This window comes from Ambystoma mexicanum, chromosome 8, assembly GCF_040938575.1.
Source record: "Ambystoma mexicanum isolate Mex_15411 chromosome 8, UKY_AmexF1_1, whole genome shotgun sequence".
In the NCBI taxonomy this organism is placed as follows: domain Eukaryota; kingdom Metazoa; phylum Chordata; class Amphibia; order Caudata; family Ambystomatidae; genus Ambystoma; species Ambystoma mexicanum.
The window spans coordinates 834,010,053-834,029,167 of NC_090929.1; the positions used below are offsets into that span (position 1 = coordinate 834,010,053).

The window sequence follows — 19,115 nt, forward strand, 5'->3', positions numbered from 1 at the left end:
TTCTAGATAACCCTACAACACAAGACTGGCACCAGCAAACATAAATAAAAATAAAAATACGTCTGTCTTGCCTTATGAGCAGGGGGCTTTGTGGGTATTTAGTTTAGGAAAAGAAAGTCTGGAAAGGTAACATGTATCCCTAGGCCCCTGGCCATTAAGTTACGCACACACGGAAGGATTTGACCTAGTGGTACAAAAGAGAGCAATAAGAACCCAATAAGGTGAAATATCCAAATAAGGGAGACTATCAGAATGTATGGGGACATGGCCTCTCAGAATGAAAAGATTTCGAAGATTTGTTCATGACCCGAAAACTTTGAATTCAAAACTGTTTTGGCAAAGATTGTCGCAGGGTCATGAATCTTTTCTAACTCATGAAGTAACATGCTTCTTAAAAGATCTGAAATCAACTGGCAAATTGACCTAGAAAATCTCTTCTTCCTACCCTTTCTGTTTCTTTTTAAGATCTTGAATGTACAGCTATTTTTAAGTGTTTTTGAGAGGAGGTGGAACTGATCCAAACTGCTACTTTCGCTCCCTTTTTTTGCTCTTCTTTCTTTGTTCCTTGTAATTGTGTGATATTTATTTTGTTGTTACCTGGTTTGGTAAAAATGTGTTTTATATGCAATATGTATCTGTGTAAAAAGTGTACATTTTGACTAATATCAAAATAAAATAAAAAAAATAAATAAAAAGAAGTAACCTCTTAGTGTGGATTGAAGTCCTCGCATGGGAATTTCTTTTGGTAGGAGTAACACATTTAAGATCTTTCTTCCCCATTGATTAGGTCCTAATGGTAAAATGATTGTTGAAAAATGATTAGCACAGCAGAAGGAAAGTCAGAACACTTATCAGATAACTTAAGCTGAGCAGAAAAACGAAGGCATTCTGACAAAAATAAATATTTACTATGTCAAATAAAAATAAATGTTAGATGACAAAAGAATGAACTGAGATTCTTCAAAAGAGAAAGTTAACACAACAAGGAAATAACAGCAACGATCCTGAAACAAATGTGAAAAAAGCAGCAAAGTTAACCATTTCTAGCAGTGGATATTGGGAATGAGGTGAAAATATGACTGAAACAAGGTGGACTGTGTAATCTGCATTGGTTATGTTAAGTTAATATGCTTTTGTATTGCGATGAATTGCCACCAAAGAGCCAACATTTTTTATATCTGTTGTATTTAAATATTTTGCTCTGTATTATCAATCTACTTTTCCCTCATGGCAAAAACATTGCGTGCTGTTGTATCAAATCAAAAACAGGCTGCAAAACCAGATGCAAAGAGTTTGCTTGAATATCGGACAAGAGCACGCATCTCTGGCCTTCATATCTCTTCAGTGGTTAATGTTAAAGGAAATGACGCATTTACATTGCTCAATGCCTTTTGCTGTATGGCTTGAGCTCATTTGACCAACTGGCAAAAAGCTACGTCCCTGGTTAAACCTAAAATCCAGTCGAGTCGAGCCTTCCCGTTAACACATGAAAAGAGGTTTTAATGGTCGGGAGCATGTAGGGAGATCTTTGAGTGTTCTGCAGACTATGGTGTGGAATAAAATGTGATTGGGCCAGAGATCAAATCTGGACTACCCCTTGTTAAGTAAAAATGTAAAGATCTCCCTGTTCTGCCAATCCTTGGGCTTTTAGCTGTTGGGATAGGACTCCTCAATCCTTTCTTAAGGCACTAAGTAAAAGCGCCCAGATACCCTTGGGTTTGGTGCGCTGTATAAGCAAATAAAACAAACAAACAAACAAGCCTCTATTGTTAATTCTATCTCTGTACCTGTTTACCTGCATCTGTTGGTGGTCATCCCTCACTGGCCCAAAAGTGACCCTAGCATCGACCTATAAACAGGGATATGCACCCGAAAAAAGTCAACTATGTGAAAGCACGAGGGCTGCGTGACACCACGGAAAAGGACATGGAGGTGGAGACCTGGTGAATCCTTAAGCATCCATAAGGATGCATGCTGTGCTGCATACAATCCATCGATAAATGCATCTTGCTATTCTGCTTGCCTTTTTCCGAAACCTATAATAAATGTTTTCCTTCATCCAGTGTTCCATGAATCTTTCAAAGCAAAGTTACAGAGAAAATGATTGTTAAACACATAAATCAAAGAGATTCAGTTATCCATTTACCGTACACACTGCCATCAATGGCATCATTGGCAAAATCCCCACACTATAATTTTATGAACATAGAAATTCTGATCCTCTGGTGCCTACCCTGGAGAAGAGTAAAATGGGAAGGTTGGGATCCTGAGCTCATTAGAAGATTATGAAATGGAGAAACCATAGCAAAAGAATGGGCCGTAGCGTTCCACCTTGGAATCCTAGCAACTAGAGTGCTTTTGGCCATGTTCTGGGATGTCACCAGCCTTTCACCTGGGAACACTGGTTTGATCTTTACTTCTCTCCATCCACAAAACCCAAGCATGCTAAAGCAACATACATGGCAGCTGTGCTCCAGGATATCATCAGCTGAACTGCATCTAAAGTTGGAGACCACAAGCTGCTTCCAAAGCCAGTGGTCGAAGTGGGCGGGAGTGGTGCTCCTCTACTTCTTTTAATGAAGTTCTACTGTTCCTATACTTTTTTTTTTAAAACTGTTCGGGAATGATTTCGTTTTAAAATAAAAGTATAGCAAAAAGTTGAAACTTGCAGTTTCAGTGCACTGCACTGTACGTTCCCTTAAACATCAGGTGCATGTTGTATTGTGCGTGGGATGGGCAGCTGTGCTGGTCAGTAGGGAACATAGTTCCACTACTTCTTTCCATACACTTCAACCACTGTCCAACCAAACCTGGCTGTGGAGTCATGAACATGAACAATACATTACAATGATGGTCCTATTCTTTAAACATTGCATGCGTGAAATATAAAGTAAGATCTTTTCCCCCCAAAAAATCATTTTTTTTTGCAATGGCATCTTTAAGATCATCGACAAAACAGCAAAATTAATATAGATCCATAGTTTGAATTAAACTTTTTTAACTTATTGCAAGTGATATATTTTTTGAAATCATGGTGGACGATTGTGAGACACACAATGTTGTTTATTCCACAGGGTCTTGATGGCCACACCGGGGAGAAAGGAGAGCGAGGTGATCAGGGTATATTAGGCCCTCCAGGGCTACCAGGACCAATCGGACTTCCGGGACTTACGGTGAGAATGAAAAAGTGAAATGAGTATCTATAAATGTCTGAAAAGTACAGTATGCAGCCCAGACAGTCATAGGTGAGGCTGATCCTAATGGCCCCAGACCGTGAGATAGAACTTCAATCGCGAGTGATCAGCTTTGGGTAAACAAAATCAATGATTAAATGTGTGATTTTTGTTGTAATGATATAGACATTGTCATTTCATTAAGCTGTCTACATTAAACCACACCCGCCAGGACCCATGGGAACACAAACACTGAATACTAGTCTAACAATAAGCGGTAAGCGAGAGGCATCCTACACCGAAATGTGTAATAAGCGGTAAGCGAGAGGCATCCTACACCGAAATGTGTAATAAGCGGTAAGCGAGAGGCATCCTACACCGAAATGTGTAATAAGCGGTAAGGGAGAGGCATCCTACACCGAAATGTGTAATAAGCGGTAAGCGAGAGGCATCCTACACCGAAATGTGTAATAAGCGGTAAGCGAGAGGCATCCTACACCGAAATGTGTAATAAGCGGTAAGGGAGAGGCATCCTACACCGAAATGTGTAATAAGCGGTAAGGGAGAGGCATCCTACACCGAAATGTGTAATAAGCGGTAAGCGAGAGGCATCCTACACCAAAATGTGTAATAAGCGGTAAGCGAGAGGCATCCTACACCGAAATGTGTAATAAGCGGTAAGGGAGAGGCATCCTACACCGAAATGTGTGTGGCATAAAAATATGTTTTCTTTTCCTTATATTGTGTGCATAAGACCAATGAACTAAGATACAAAAATGGTAGTGGCCATATATTTAACTACACCTACAGGTATCTGTCTTTCGGTTACTAATTGAGCAATTAAATCTGAAACTGGCCAGAAATGCTGAAATATTATTCTCTCTGTTGTTTTTTCAGGGAGAGAAGGGAGAACCCGGAGAGAAAGGAAGCATAGGGGACACGGTAAGTAGCAAGTCAGCATATATCAATTTGCTTGTGTGTGTGTGTGCTTACCCTTGCCACCAGCAATTAGACAAATATATCAACTATGTGCTATGAAAGCTATCCAAGAGCAAGTGCTTAGGCAATCCATTTGGGACTATTGGCCTAATTCACAAGGATTTGAACTTACCCAAGGGAGGAGATACCCAAGGTTATGTCAAATTTGCATCTGCCACCTTATTCCTGATTCCTGGTGCCTAAAACCAGAGCTCATCTGGGAATGCCTGGAGCATTTTGAGATGCACAGGTGCAAATGTTATTCACCAGGATTTGCTCAGGGCATCTGAAAGATATGGCAGGCATCTCCAATTATGGTCTCTGTGAACATGATATAAGAAAAGCAGGTGCCATTTTGAGATGCTTACTGGCATCTCCCAATTTGCTCCAGTGCAAAGATGTGTGCATCAGTCACCTTGTGTCCCCAATCTCTGCAACTGCAATCCTGCCGCCTGCTTGGCGAATTGTTTAAAGAAAAAAGGAACTTTAGGTTAGTACTCCTTTCAACAAACAGAAAGTTAAGATGCAATGTATTAAACAGGTCCTATATCTTGTAGATAGTTCCTAAGATGGATTTTCAGAACCAGTCCTGAGAGAGTGTTTCAAGAGGTCACCCTAGCATATTGAAAAGGGAAAAGACACTTAGATCTAGGCAAATTTAACAAGAGCAGTCCAGCTTAAACTTAAGTAATTGTGGCGGTGGTGTAATGGTACAATGAGACACAGACACAGGACACTCAAATAAATCAGATCAGACGGTACATTGAACAATACACTAGCATTCAGCCTGAATACAATATAGTCAATGAAAATAACAGCTAAGTAGTACTACCTAACTAGTACTACACACATAAAGATCCACAATTGGTGTTGTCACTAAACAACATCAGCACTTCATTTCTAAAACGGTTGGAAATGGTTCAGTTATGAAATATTGAAGACTGCAGTGAAGCAAGTAAAACAGGCAAGTAATTCAGAAATATTTGAAGTCCATGACAGGTATTGTAAAAACAATGGAAACACTATCAACCTACCTTATAAAATAATGACTCTAACAATTAAAAAGTCCTGTCCTGCTAAGGAGCATAGGCCAAGTGCCTTAAGAGTCGTCAAAAGAAGAAATCTTTGTAAGGACTAAGGAGCCTTTTGAAGTGGAGAAACAAGTAGTGACAAAGCAAACAAGTCAGTAAAATGGTATAGTGATGCAAGAACAGGGTCTGAGGCAATGGACAATCTTTTGTCTCACAGGCAGGGATGATGTGGAACAAACTCCCCGTGGAAATGCGCTGAGAAGTAAACAACACTGCATTTAGGAAAAGTCTTAAAACCCTATTGATTGTCTAAGTAGTATATGATAGTACTGTCTGTTCCTTTTTGTTCTGTGTATGCGCCCTGATCCTTGCGGGAAACATAAACAAAGGTAAATACCAAAGATAGGTGGTCTTCTCCCAATCGCACCACTCTAAAGGAAGCTTGGGGGGCAGGGTCTTTGGCAAGAATTCTACTGATCATGACCAGGATAGGGAGCAGTAGGGTTCAGACTTTGCCCCCATGCATGGAGTGGTGTGGAAACAGCTATGCAGGCTCACCACCTTACTCCACTTACAGTAGAAACCACACATGGGTTCCTAGATCTGCTCGGCCAACATACTTCTATTGTAGGTTCCATGGCAGTGGCTCCGAGCTATGACGCGACAGTTCCTGATGCTGTGCAGTAGCTGACCCAGGCACCTAGAGATGCAGACCACAATGAGCCCCACAATGACAGGGGAACCACCAAGACACAATGTAAACTGGCAGCAGTGAAGAACACTGTGCACTTGTAGTGGCTGCCGACTCACATGTCAAAAACAAAGTCACTGCTCCGTGAAGATAGAGAGCAGCAGCTGCAGGAGGACTGTTCTTAGGCCACAAGCTGGAGAACTACAGAGTTCCTAAGAGATACTCGGAATGGTGACCAATGCACAGCAGAAGCCCCACGTGGAGCCAGTTAGCCCTTAGGATGGTTCTGGCACCCTTCCAAAGGTTCCAAAAGGCAAGATCAGTATGGAGGCCTCTGGACTTGTTGGTCGCACAAACCTATGGGTCGAGGCCCCAGTAAAGATATTCAGGAGATCGGTCCAGAGTGGCAGTTCTTAACTAGGACTTGGCTGGAGGCAATGCTGGATGTCTTCAGGGATCATCCTCAGGTCTTCAGTGGGATGCAGCTTTGCATGGTGGTCTTGGCTCCAATGACGATTTGAAGAATGGATATAGGAGTCTTCCTTTTATCCTAAATTGGAGCCTGGGTCGCGCCAAACTCTCCAATAGAAAAGATCTCTACTATTCCAACTGGCAATCGCTTTCCAATCCTAGACAGCCTCTTGCCACACATATGGAATGGGAGAAGTGGTTGGAACGGGAGAAGTGGTTGGAACGGGAGAAGAATTGGATAGAATCGAAGAAGGGATTAAAATAAGTATCCTGAATAGATGAAATGTAACGAACGGTTAAAATGTAAAGTACTGAGCAAGTAAGCAAAACAAGAAAAGTAGATCGAATGCGTGGAAAGGATGGAGTGGACAGATAAAGTGGACAGAGGAATTAAATGGATGGAAAAGGTGACTGAATTGAGAGGAGAGGGTAGATGGAACAGATGGAGTTGACAGAACGGATAGAGCGGATCGAACGCACAGAATGAATCAAACGGATAGAGTGAATGCAAAGGATGGAACAAAGAGCTAGCAGGAATAAGTCTACTTGTCAAAATGAATGGATGAAGTGGATGGAACAGACGAATCAGATAAATCGGAGTAAACGTACTGGGTAGCAGAGCGAATGGAACAGACGAAACACGTAGAGGGGTTAGAACTGATGGAGTGGGTGGAACGGATGGAGTGGGTGGAACAGATGGAGTGGGTAGAATGAATGGATGGAACAGACTGAACGGATGGTAGGAGTCAAACAGATAAAACGGATGATAGGAGTCAAACAGATAAAAATTGCTAGTGGATTGAATGGATGAGACTACCAAGCAGATTGAACGAATGGAAAAATGAGTAGCTTCATCAAATGGAACAGATCAAACAGACTGAATGGATACAGTGGATGAAACGGATACAGTAGACAGTACAGATGGAGTTGATGCAGTGGACGAAGCGGAGGGAACAGTTAGAGTGCATCGATCTGATGGAGTAGATGGAATAGATGAAGTGAATGGAAAAGGTAGAGTGGATGAGACAGGTAGAAAGGATGGAACTGATGAAGTGGATGAAACAGATGGAATGGATGAACAGATGGAATGGATGAACAGATGCAGTGTATGAAACAGATGGAGTGTATGGAACAGATGGAGTAGATGGAGCAGAAGGAGTGGATGGAACAGAAGGAGTGGATGGATCAGATGGAATAGATGGAACTGATGGAGTAGAATGAAAAATTGGAATGGATAGAATGGATAGAGCAGATGAAACGAACAGAGCAGAATGGAGTGGATGGAACAGATGGAGTAGATGGAATAGATAGAACAGGTGAAGTGTATAGAACAGATGGAGTGGATAGAACAGACGTAGTGGATGGAACAGATGGTGTGGAGGGAATGGATGGAGTGGGCAGCACGGATGGAGTGGATGGATCGGATGAAGTGGATGGATCGGATGGAGTGGATGGAATGGATGGAGTGGATGAAACGGATGGAGTGGATGAAACGGATGGTGCGGATGGAACGCATGGAGTGGATGGAACGGATGGAATGGAACGGATAGAGTGGATGGAACGAAAAGAGTGGATGGAATGGATGGAACAGTTGGAGTGCATGGTACGGATGAAGTACATGGAACAGATAGAACGGAGGGAGTGCATAGAATGGAGGGAGTGCATGGAATGGATAGAGTGCATGGAACGGATAGAGTGCATGGAACGGATGGAGTGGATGGAACGGATGGAGTGCATAGAACGGATGCAGCTGATGGAACTGATGAAGTGAATAAAACACATGGAACAGATCAAACAAATAAAAAAGATGGAACAGATGGAACACACTAAACAGATGGCAAGGATGAAATGGATCAACAGATTGGATGGAGTAGTTTATGTAGATGAAGGATGGAATGATGCAATGAATGGAAAGACTAGTTAACTAAATGACGAACCAGATGAAATGTATGAACAGACGAAGCTGAATGAACTGACAGAGTGAATAAAACAGATAGAATTGATGGTACAGAGGAGTGCTTGATCTCAAGTGCCTTACTGAAAACCAGCATATCACACACCACGCTTACTCTCTCCTATACACCACCACTCAACTAAAACACAGTGATAGTATGACACATTCTGTATAGCTGTTCTCATACTAACACCCGCCACATACTCCTCATCATCCTAATTAAACACAGCTAGCTGAGCACACACCGCCAGCCTAAGCGTCTCCTCAGGCCTAACCAGCTAGAAATCAGTCTGGGTATCAACCCACCAGAATGAACACATATTCCTGACCTCCCAACCACCACACCTACCGCTAAGAAGCAGCTATCATTCAAGTGCCTCAACAGCTGCACACATAGCCAATGCACTCACACACCTTATGACTTACTCTCTCTCTCTCTCTCTCCTGACTTGAACTACGGTTCCCGAGGGCGTTCAACCTACCAGCGCTTTGAGATTATACCAATGATACATAAGGCGCTATATAAATGCAAAGTAACATAACATAACATACCATAACATATGCCCAGCAACAGACATACCCCTGGCCAGAGTGCAGGTTCAGACAAGACAGTTCTAATTCATACAGTCAGCCAGATACTCACACTGCCGCTTTGCACAGGAAAGTTAAGGCTTTTCCTGAGAAAGGGCTTTTCATATATGGCATTTTCTGACATGGGAGGGTAGGAAGAAGGCCAAAGGATAAGATTAAGATTGCAAAAGGATACGATGGCTATAGGACAAGCAAAAAACATGTGGCACAGCCATTTTCAGTATATAGCACTAAAATAAACTGCATTATGCATTAAAATGCAAAGGTGCATGTGTGAAAAATGAAAAGACACGGTAGAAAAATATCCGCGGCTAGCAGCCTAATTTGGACTCGCCATAAAAGGAATCTTGCAAGGGGAGGCAGGGATCCCCTGTAGTGGTAGTCTCAGTGGCAGCTGCCGAATTTTTAATTTCAGGGTCGTAAATATTTCCCATAAATATGCCAGAGCGAGCGTGCGTTCCGAGGGAGCCAGAACCAACCGAGGAGGGTTTCCGCGAAAACATGGGTTAAAAGGGAGCTACATGAGGAAATGGGAAGAGACTCTTGGGAAGCTATAACTAGGGCCCAATGGCGCGACTTGTGGAAGAAGCTCCCAAAACTAGCCCGATCCATTCAACTAAGGGAAATGTGGCAGAAAGTAATACTGCAATGGCACTATGTGCCAACGAAACTTCACGCTATGTTTCCCACCTTCAACGAACTATGCTGGCGCGGATGCTCGGCAGAAGGTACTTGGATGCATATGTGGTGGAGTTGCTGAAGATTAAACCATTTTGGCAATACATAATAGAACAAGTCAATGCTATGGTCCCGCAGCAGAGGGCCGAAAGCTACGAACGTGGCTCCTGGGCATGTGGGACCTGAAGCAAAAGGTTCATGCGAGAAACCAGCAGAGGGGAGCCATGACTCTGGTCATTGCAGCTTGGCTCACAATAGCCCAACACTTGAGGGACCCTCAACCACCGACGATGCATGACTGGCTGATAAAAGTATGGGGATTTGTGGCAGTGGAATGGATGACGTATAGACTGCAAGGTGCCCACGAGGCTTTCCGATCAGACTGGGGGAGTGTTCTCGCATATCTACAGAGTGATTTTATGATTCAATGGTGTCCTCATAATATTAGGATCCTGGACTTGATGTAAAGAATGGTGAAGGGATGGACCCCCATAATGTATATTATTGGACGATAGTGTATTATTGTATATGAACTGCCATGGGCCAACAGAAGTGTCTTAGGGAGGGAGAGTGAAGGGGGTGTTGGGAGGGAAGAGGGGGGTTGGCCTCCTTTTATTTTTGAGAGAGTTGTTGTTTATTGTTGAAAATCAATAAAGAGATATTAAATAAATAAATAAATAAATAAATAAATAAATAAATAAATAAATGGTTGATTATAGAGCACACTTTCTGTGAAAATGTATGGCACTATCCCCACATAACAACATCATTCTGTTGGATTTGCGTTTTTAAAAAAAAGCCATCTCACGGTAAGAACACATCTCTAAACTGGCTACACAATGTAGGGCTGCCTAAAAACTTAATAACACTTAACTTTGCTATATCCTTGATGCCCAGTTAAAAGAAATGCCATGCCACAGCAAGAAATAGATAGACTGGCTGCGCCAAAATGCCTGTCTATCCACGTAATACCACTTATCATGCTTGCTTTATAATAGATGCCCATAAAAAGAATGCCATGCAACAGTAACAAATAGCTAGAATGGCTGCACCAAATTGCCAGTCTAGCCATGTAATAACATTTATCAAGCTTGCTTTATCATAGATGCCCAGTAAAACATGTCATGTCACAGTACGAAATGGATAGACTGGTGTTAGGATGGGTGGGATTTTGGGAAGCCAACCTATTATGGTGAAGAGGAAAGACACTAAGGTCTAGCCAAATTCAATCAAGGTAGGTAGTAGAGTGGGAAGGCTTAGACTTAAGAGGGTGTGTGAGAGTGGTCTGGGGGTATAATGAGTCCACACAGAACAATACCAATAATTCCAGTTAGAGAGGTAAGTACACAAATATAAAATTATTTTTTGACCTATAAAGTACATACTAAGTAAATGAAACCTCTAAGCAAATATTGTCACACATACTATAAAACAGATATGTAAATTCACCCTTGGGAGCAGATAGAAAGCATTTGATTCAATAACCAATGTAAAACAGCAGGCAAGTACTCAGGCTCATGAAGTTCAGCAGAAAGCACTCATAGTAACCACAAAAGAGTTCCGTAGCACTTAGTAAGTCCAACCCTAAAATGATTTGGGGTCTTGTGCCCTAAAGTCACAAGTTCCAAAGTTACACCTTTAAGGAGGGTTTACTATGTTGTTTGAACGATGCCTGTGCTTATGATCTAAAGTTCAAAAAAGTGGAGGAAAGTTCAGGTAAGTAACTCACTCAATCCCAAAACACTTGGGTATGCAGACAAAGGAATCCTTGACCCGGTAACAACTAACTAAAGTCAGGAAAGAGTGAGATAGGTACAGGACTTTACACCCATGTAACCCTATGGTGAACAGTGGGGGGAGGGAACACTTATTTTAACATAACCCACTGGCTCTGATTTCTCCAGACATCACTGCTGAGGTTCCAAATTCCGTTGGGGATACAATCTTCTGTGCTTGGTCTGATCGAGGCAGGCCCAGCAGTTGTGGGTGCAGATGTCTAATTCGGAACCAGCTTTGAACCTGATTATGATGGCAGGAGTACTCTTCCCTTCTTGATCAAACCAACGACACTAATTTAACACGTGTACCAATGTCCCGCAATTTGTAGTGCAGAGACCAGCAAATCACCCTTGAGGCTGCAAACCAAACAAAAACATAATCTTTCAAAATATTTTTTTAATTGATCAATTTTCCGGAAGGCTTCCTGGGAGGCATTATGCAGTTAGCAAATGCATTACCATTCAAGTATATACACCAGTTTTGCTCGTAGAACATGGTTTCATCATTGTGTGGATTAAGCAAATTCCCTAAAATTGAATGACTGCAGCCTGTTGCAATTTATAAATTAGTAATTTAAAAGACCCAACTTTTAAAAAGACTATTAATTAACATTTGTGAAAAGCCTAAAATGGAATTCATGCAGTTCTAGTTCTCTTGGCATCCCTCCATTAAAGGCAATTGATGTATTTGTAGCAGCCCAAAAAAGAAAAAGTAAAGTGGTAAAAGTTGTATTGCATGCAACCCTTTATTCAATGGTGCCTAAGTCGTTCACTATGAAATCCTATTTAATAGTGAAATAGCTCCTCTTCTAGATGCACATTAATTGATTCAGCACAATTTAAAGGTCTGTTGTAACAGACGTGTACCTTGAGCAACAAGCATCTCAGTTTTTGATAAATGTTTCTAATTTTATTGTATTTAATATTTCCCTTTTCCTTCACATTGCTCTTAGGTGGCTGGACCAGCTGGAACACCGGGATCGGACGGGGTAGCAGGGCCCACTGTGAGTTCTGATTGGCTGCAAGTGTGCGATCTAAAGAGATGTGTATGTTCCTTAAAATGACCTACTTTGATCAATGTAGTCCAATATTGCGGATATTATTGTGGCTCCTATTCCTCAGTAGGTGTCATGCAAAAGCTCACGGTGCCACAATGCAGTACTTAAGGTAGCCTCAAAAGAAAGGTGAGTTAACTAGGGCCTCTAGAATGTGTGTACAATGTTATGTTACCAATGTTATTTTATATGCTGTGTATCCCTGTAGCCGGATCAGAGTGCAGATATGAGAGATTTGAGCTAAGATGCAATGTTGAGACTTTTCCAAGTGATTGGGCGTTCATGGTAATTCATTAATTAACCTTTTATTACGCACTTAACTTTATTTTGGCGAGAAAAAATCATAAACGTACATATAAAATACAACAACGTGAGCTAAAATGTCCCCCTCCACATACATCACAAAGGATATAAATTACAAAGTTCAGTTAAAAATATTTGAATCATAAAAATCCAGCCAGATGAAGCTAATCGAGATAAAATCGAAACAAATTTAGGAATGAATATGTTGGTTAAATCTATTAGTAAATGGTAAGGAATACAAACCTATTAAGATCTATTTTTTTTTTATTTTTCCCTCAAATAAGAACATGTAGCTCTGAGGGACGAGGAGAGATGATCTCGCAGCCTCGCCCACATCAGCTGTTAGCAATACTCCTTCCATTACACACTTAACACCGGAGACCAGTCTCTAAGTGCGAGACCGGGATTTGTGCCTGTGTTGCTCTCCATTGGCTTGCTTCCAAGGACGTGAAAGGATATTGAAAACGCTACCTTTTGTTTCTCTGTGGTGTTGAGTTCCTCTGAGTCTCATCTCTGAGCCGAAGTACTGCTAAGGTACCCTATTTTTGCTGGCTTAATGTGGGAACTAATAACTCACGTTTAGAAGTGGAGTATAAGGCACAGTTGAGTGTGTGCTCCGCCTAGCTCTGTGTAAAATCTCTAACAGGAAAACTGTGTGCAAATCGTTTGATTTAGCAGAATTGTATTCATATTTTGCAGAGCCCACATCTACTGCACTGGCATAGCAAGATGCAATATCAACTGGACACATATGCCTCATTCTCACATGAGCATCACTTCCATGACTGAATGGTTCATGCATGATATGCAACCCTTCACAAATGCAAACCCCATAGTGTAAACATGGTCAATAGAAACCCCATCTCATCAGGCACACAACAAATTATTCTTAATAGACCTACAAGATCTCTGCCTTCACCTGCAACTTTCAGTGTTATGTGGATGACACGCAGCTCTCTTTCAGGCGACCCTCGTCCTCCACCTCCTCGCTCATTCCTGACTGTCCGCAATTCAGTCCTGGTGTGCTGCTAATGATCTCTGCCTTAATGCTAGTAAGACAGAGATCGTTCTCATTGGGACCCCTGCTCCCGTTTTCCCAGTTTCACTCTGGCCGGCCTCTCTTGGTCCTGTGCTCTCACCCACCAGTGAGGCAAACAATCTGGGGGCCATCTTCGACTCTACTCTATCCTTCTCTTCTCGCATCTCGGACACCTCCAAAAAGTCCCACTATCAACTACACCTCCTCAAAGGCATTCTACATTTTTTCACCTTCCCCAGGATGCTCACTGTCTCCAGAGCACTGGTTCTCTACAGACTGGACTAATGCAACAGTCTCTTAATCAATCTTCCTACTACTACTCTCTGACCTCTTCACCTTATCCAGAACAGAACCGCAAGACTTATCCTTGGCCTCAAGCCCAGGGACCTCATCTCTCTGGCGCTGAAATCTCTCCACTGGCTCCCCGTGGCTGCAAGAGTCAAGTTCAAGTCCCTCTGCTTAATTCACAAGGCTTTCTGGGTCCGGGGACCGTACTATCTACAACACTCTCTTCCTAGATACACTCCTTCTAGAGCCCTCTGCTCGGCCTTCTCCAACTCTCTGCGGGTGAGCCGTTTCTCCAAACAGAGATTTGGGGGCAGATCCTTATCCTCTGCAGGTGCCTCCCTCTGGAACAGCCTCAATGCCTCTCTCCGTCTTCAGATGGACCTCCTTAGGTTCTGGAAACTGCTCAAGACCTTCCTCTTCTCTCCCTCTTTCTCTCTCCCTCTCTCCTGCTAACCTCCTTTCTCTTCTTCCCTGCTTCCCTCCTTCTTTCTCTTCCCAACTTGCACAGTTCGCAGACAGGTCGCCTGGTGCACCTCCAGAGCCTCACAGATCCCAGGCTCCCCTACCAGTCCTGCACTTGCCTCCGGCCCTCCCTTGCTAGACAGGGCGCACTTGTCCCCCCCTCGTACTTCCTGCCTGTGCACTTGCATGACCGTGAACATACTAGGCCTAGCAAGTCTGTCTGTCCTGTCCTCCCACTGTCTCCCCTCCCTTGCTTGGTTGTACCTGAAATACCTGAGCATAGGTGTATTATTGACGACCAACCACCAATCAATCTGAAATGTCGCCAAGCCTAGTACGGCAGTTTATTGTTGGGTATGTCCTTTTCCCTCATACCCCCTCCTTCTCTCCCGACTCTTTGTCATGCACTTGCACTATCTGACAAGTTGTTGGCTTAGTACGGTAGTTTTTTGATTGTATGCTCTTCTCCCCCCATCCCCTTCCCTTATTCCTTCCTGTCATGCACTTGCACTAGTTGAAATGCCTCTAGCCTAGTATGCTAGTTATTTTGGTTAAGATCATTTGGAATCTTCAAGGCCTAAGTATGACGACTGTATTCCCCTGTTCCCTTCCCGTCTTGAAGCGCTTTGAAGCACTTAACTTGTTTATAAGCGCTTTACAAATGAACAATTACAATTAGCACTAACACAAAATCTGTATAGTCACCACTGCTGTTATAATTGCCAATATTGCAATATTTTGTGTGATAATATAATGCTATGTCAGTCCAGACTTCCTCATCTATCTATTAAGAGTCGGAATCCTTTGGCTCTCCCATCAGGACTGGCCAGTATATATAATATGGCAAATGATTATCTAAAAAGCCACAATTTGCAAAGCCCTGATCTACACCTACCTATTCAGTGTAAGTAGCATAACTAAGGGCCAAATTCATGGAAAGTTTAGCACGGTGCAAAGTGACTTTCCACTGCCAACTGTTTGGTAAGAATTGATGCAGTCACCCTGTGTGAGACTACACAACACTTATCTGCTTGGTAGTAGGTAACCCACCTTTTGGTATAGGCCTCTGCTGCACAAGTTGGTAGTGTGACTGTGCAGCCAGGCCTATCTCAAGAGGGGTAAATGTGAGCTGTAGAGCTGTACAAATGAAACTCGTAAATACAAGAAGCCAAGTAACACTTACACTCAAGGTTTCTGTTATAAATAGTTATTTATTTAACATCAATTTTTAAATAAGCGTTCTTTAAAAAGACAACTCATTTAACACTGTAAATATACTTTCAAATACATTTTCAGAATCAGAACAAGTTAGTGGATACTCTTTGGATATGCTTCTTACACAATTCCTGCACCCTGAGGTGACTTAATTCACAAGGACAGTAATGGCCTTTATATATCACACTAGTTATACTTTGCGGATTCTGAGGTTGCAGAAAGGAAAGGTTTAAGGAATTAAAAGGTTAAACAGGTTCTCAGTAAATGTGAGCAATAACAGACTACATGGGACAAACAATATCAAAGTCAATGGCTAGTCTTCAGGGACCCAGGACAGCCAAAATCACTTGGAACACAGTCTATGGAGCTGAGGCACTTCTTAGATCAGAACAGTCTTGCACAAAGTTAGGGAGTTTGTAGAAAATCACTTGTAGGGTCACAAGCTGTTAAGCCTGTGAGGAAAAAGAGTTGGCCTCAACTCTAAAATAAACTAATGCAGTTCCCAACTGAGAAGAGCACAGCTCAAAAGACAATGAGGTAAGTACCCAAGTAAAAACAGTACCTCTGGTTTGAAGAAGAGTGGTCCAGCTGGATTCTGTCTTGCTACAGTGGTGCAGATCCTTGTTCCTGAGCCTCAGTCATGGGAACAAGAGGGAGGGCATCTGTAGTGCTCCTGGGGCGGTACTTGGTAGGTCGTCGTCAGCGGCAGGCTCTTTCAGTTCAGCTGCACTTCACAGTTTCAGTGCTTGCAAACAGCACCGTTGCGGATCTCGGATACCGGTTGGGCTTCCTGCACTCTGGTGAGGGGACTTGAGATCTGGTCGTCCTGCTTCTGGAGGGTCCTTAGGAGACTCCTTGAGCTTTTAGCCAGATAGCTGACATTTCACTCAACTACGGATTACTCAACCCCTGGCGTTCAGTTCTTGCAGCAGCAAAAAAATACAGCCAGCGGGGAAGATGGTCCAGTGGAGTTTGTCTCAGGGTTAGTTGGTCCCACTAACCCAAGGGAAGAAGTCGTCCCTTGGGAGCTTCTCTGTCGAATTGAAAAAGGAGTTTCAGCACAGCAGCAGGGCTTCACAGGGGATTTCAAAGGTCCAGGAGGATGCAGGAAGCTTCCTTCACAGTTTGGGTGTTTCTCCCCGTGGTCGACTTTGCCTCTAGTCCCAAAGCCCTCACCTTTAAAGCAGGTTTCTCCCATTCATGCACAGCCTAGGCTGTCAATCAGGACTGGTTGCATTTAGGCATTCCTAGAGACAAAGGAAAGGGGAGTTTCTGCACCCTCCCTCACATCCTGTCCTTCCAGACACACTGCAGCCAGAGGCGGGCTTCAGGGCTGAACCCTGCCAAAGGAAAAACAAACAAATGGCTTGAATCTGCTTCGATGCACAGAGTAAAACCCAAGAAAGTCCTCACAAACAGAAAAAGGTGAAAAAAGAAGTTAGGGGCCATTTGGACACAATGGACACCCATGGGTGCTGTACTGCAGCTGAGGGTTCAGCCTGTGGCAGTAAAACTCAATGGTAGGAAACATTAAACCACTGCCACCAGCCATTTAAAGTAGGAAGGGTAACATAAACATTTTACATTAGAATGTAGGATAAGGGGCTACTAAGTAACCCCCCAGCACTCCACATAAAATGGTGTGTGCTGGACCTAAAAAGAGAAAAGGTAAGTAAAGTCAATTTCACTTTACTATTCTTGTAGTTCACTCAGGAAAAGGTATTTAAACATTATGAGAAATCCAAAGGACTTCTCAGTGACACTGCACTGAAGGGGCTGTGTTCCACCATACACAAAGTGGATGCCTATGGAGTTTGTCATACTCCAAAAACAGTGACAAACACGGAATCCAAATCAGGTCAAATCACATGAGAACGAGAGAAAAAGGTCTCACTCCCTCCAGGGTTAAAATTAAAAAGCCCTAAATCCAGCAAAACAGCTAGGGGTCTCTAAGGTTGATGGGAATCAGCACAGAAATTAGAATTCTCCCTAACACCAACAAACACGTTGAACCGGGCCTAATTCACAGAGCGGTGCAAAGTGTATTTTTGAGGAGCAAAGTCACTTTGCACTGCAAAAGTACTCTTTGCACCACGCTAAATATACCATTTGTTTTTTTTAATTCAGTAATTTACACGGATTGCATTGAGTTTAGCCTTTTGGTGCATACTTGGCATATTCAGGAGTAAAAGTACAAGTGCTCATGGAAGTAACACACAGGGGTTTTAGCGCAGTGTAAAGAGTACTTTTGCAGTGCAAAGTGACTTTGCTCCACAAAAATACTATTTGCACCGCTCTGTGATTTAGGCCCGGTTCAACGTGTTTGTTGGCAGTGCAAAGTTCCTTTGCACTACAAAAACACCCTGATTCACAGAGCGGCGCAAAGTGTATTTTTGCAGTGCAAAGTTCCTTTGTACTGCAAAAATACACTTTGCACCACTCTTTGAATCATGGTTATTGTTGGCAGTGCAAAGTCACTTTACACCAGTGCAAAGTCACTTTGCTCCACGCTAAAAATTCCATGAATCAGGCCCTCTGTGTTTGTGCGCGAGAGACAGAAACATAATGTGGCGCAAAATAACTAGCTGTATTGTTTAAACGGAAGATAAAATATGAAGTTGAACATTATAAAACACAAACTCCTAGGCGAGAGAAGGAAGGGCATTTGAAGACAGATACGATTGCTCCCGGGCTAATGGGAACACAGTTTCAAATACGGAGATTAGATGTCTCTGACTATTCTTTGGTGTTCTACATTAAACATGTACCGTTGCTGCCTCCTCGTGGTTATAAATGGATAGTACATATAACACAAATTGAACTTTTTTTTTCTAAAGAATTGCACCAAAAAGAATATGGACCTGCTTCACAGAAACGTTTTATAATGGCGCAATCCCATTGGAATACACTCTGTGAATCAGGCCCAATGTATTTATTTCAATTGTCACGTGCCATGTTTTAGGGATTTTGGTATGTTTAGCACAAACACCTTCTTCCAGGTTTAGATTGCCATGCAATCCTTATGAGATTACAATCCTGCTGCCAAAATGAGAAACTAAACGATAAAAAAAAGTCCAAGACATATTTTAGACTGGAATTAAAGAACAACATTAATAGTTTCCCTTTAGGGGGTTGCAAATGCCATCATATACAATGAGAGTGAAGTAGTCTGTGATTTCACACATAGCCTTGAGCTATCATTGCAGTTTTACACGGCAACGATCCGAAAACCAAAGCATGCATTGAGTGCAGTGACCTCAAATACCACGTCAAAATGTTCTGTAAGTGCAAGGACCTGACCACAAACTTATTTTAGTTTCAAAAGTTATAAAAATGCAGTGACTTGCCACCAACAAGCAGACAGTCTGGAAAGGTGTGAAACTAGAGAATAAAATGCAAGCAGAAGTG

General features: G+C 42.5%; 1 protein-coding gene across 4 annotated transcripts in view; it reads left to right on the forward strand.

The window, feature by feature from the left end:
• LOC138472494 (collagen alpha-1(XIII) chain-like) overlaps positions 1-19,115 on the forward strand; it is a 393,813-nt gene that overhangs the window by 228,455 nt on the left and 146,243 nt on the right. For all 4 annotated transcript variants that reach the window (XM_069610705.1, XM_069610706.1, XM_069610707.1 and 1 more), the window contains 3 exons: positions 3,075-3,173; positions 4,071-4,115; positions 12,299-12,349. In XM_069610705.1, the coding sequence (XP_069466806.1) occupies positions 3,075-3,173; positions 4,071-4,115; positions 12,299-12,349 (195 nt within the window). The remainder of the gene's footprint in view (positions 1-3,074; positions 3,174-4,070; positions 4,116-12,298; positions 12,350-19,115) is intronic.